This window comes from Volvox carteri, assembly GCF_000143455.1.
Source record: "Volvox carteri f. nagariensis unplaced genomic scaffold VOLCAscaffold_1, whole genome shotgun sequence".
Taxonomy (NCBI): Eukaryota; Viridiplantae; Chlorophyta; class Chlorophyceae; order Chlamydomonadales; family Volvocaceae; genus Volvox; species Volvox carteri.
This window is the reverse complement of record NW_003307545.1, coordinates 5,705,686-5,706,446: the sequence shown is the minus strand read 5'-3', so window position 1 is coordinate 5,706,446 and position 761 is coordinate 5,705,686. Positions and strand designations below refer to the sequence as shown.

Sequence of the window (761 nt, the reverse complement as noted above, 5' to 3'; positions counted from 1 at the left end):
GGTGGGCGGGTGTGGGTGGGGGTGGGCAGGTGCGGGGTGCGGGTGGGGGGAGATGGGACTGACTGCAGCTCGCTGTACATCGGAGCAGCCGCGACACAACATCATTATCATTGTCCGGAGCAGTGGCAGTAGCAGCAGTGGCAGTAGCAGCAGTGGCAGACGTCTCGTGCGTATGAGCTCTCACTATCGTCGTGCCCGTCGGCCCTCCGCCGCTGTGTCTATGTCCCCCGTATGTATGTCTTTCGTCGATCTAACTTAGCCGCCAGAAGTGCACATGGCTTGGAAGGGCTCCAAGGGCCAGCCGAGCCGAAGGCTGGCCGAAATAGACACATTCCATAAATACGCATGTGGCTAAATCCATGAGGCTACTACCCCCCTGTCGCTCGAAAAGGAAAGCTATGTCCAACAGGCTAGGCTAGGCTAGGCTCATACCAGCCCGGGGCCCCAGGGCCGGCCGAGTACTGCCCTAGGGCATACAGAGTCACATCATACAGCGGCACAAGGAAGCTACTGGTACGGCGCAGCAGTGCGCCTGCTAATTGATATGCTCCCTGAGACCCCCTCAGCCAGTTCGGTGCTGTGGGTACTCTTGGCCAACTTCAGCTGCTCATCATCCGCCGCTTCCATCGCACCACACCACCACCCGGAGTCCGATCCATCTGAACGCTGACAGAAAGCCGTTACGAGCTAACGAGTTACGACAGATCTCAGGAAGGATACGTGTATATCTGTATGCATGACCGTATGCCCATGTCGTGCAC

At 58.3% G+C, this 761-nt stretch overlaps 1 protein-coding gene across 1 annotated transcript in view; it reads right to left on the bottom strand.

Annotated features, from left to right (window-relative positions):
* VOLCADRAFT_86476 (uncharacterized protein) overlaps positions 1-80 on the bottom strand; it is a gene marked incomplete at both ends in the record, with an annotated part of 11,845 nt that extends 11,765 nt beyond the window's left edge. The window contains one exon of the mRNA XM_002945914.1: positions 64-80. Within this exon, the coding sequence (XP_002945960.1) occupies positions 64-80 (17 nt within the window). The remainder of the gene's footprint in view (positions 1-63) is intronic.
* Positions 81-761: the final 681 nt, after the last annotated feature.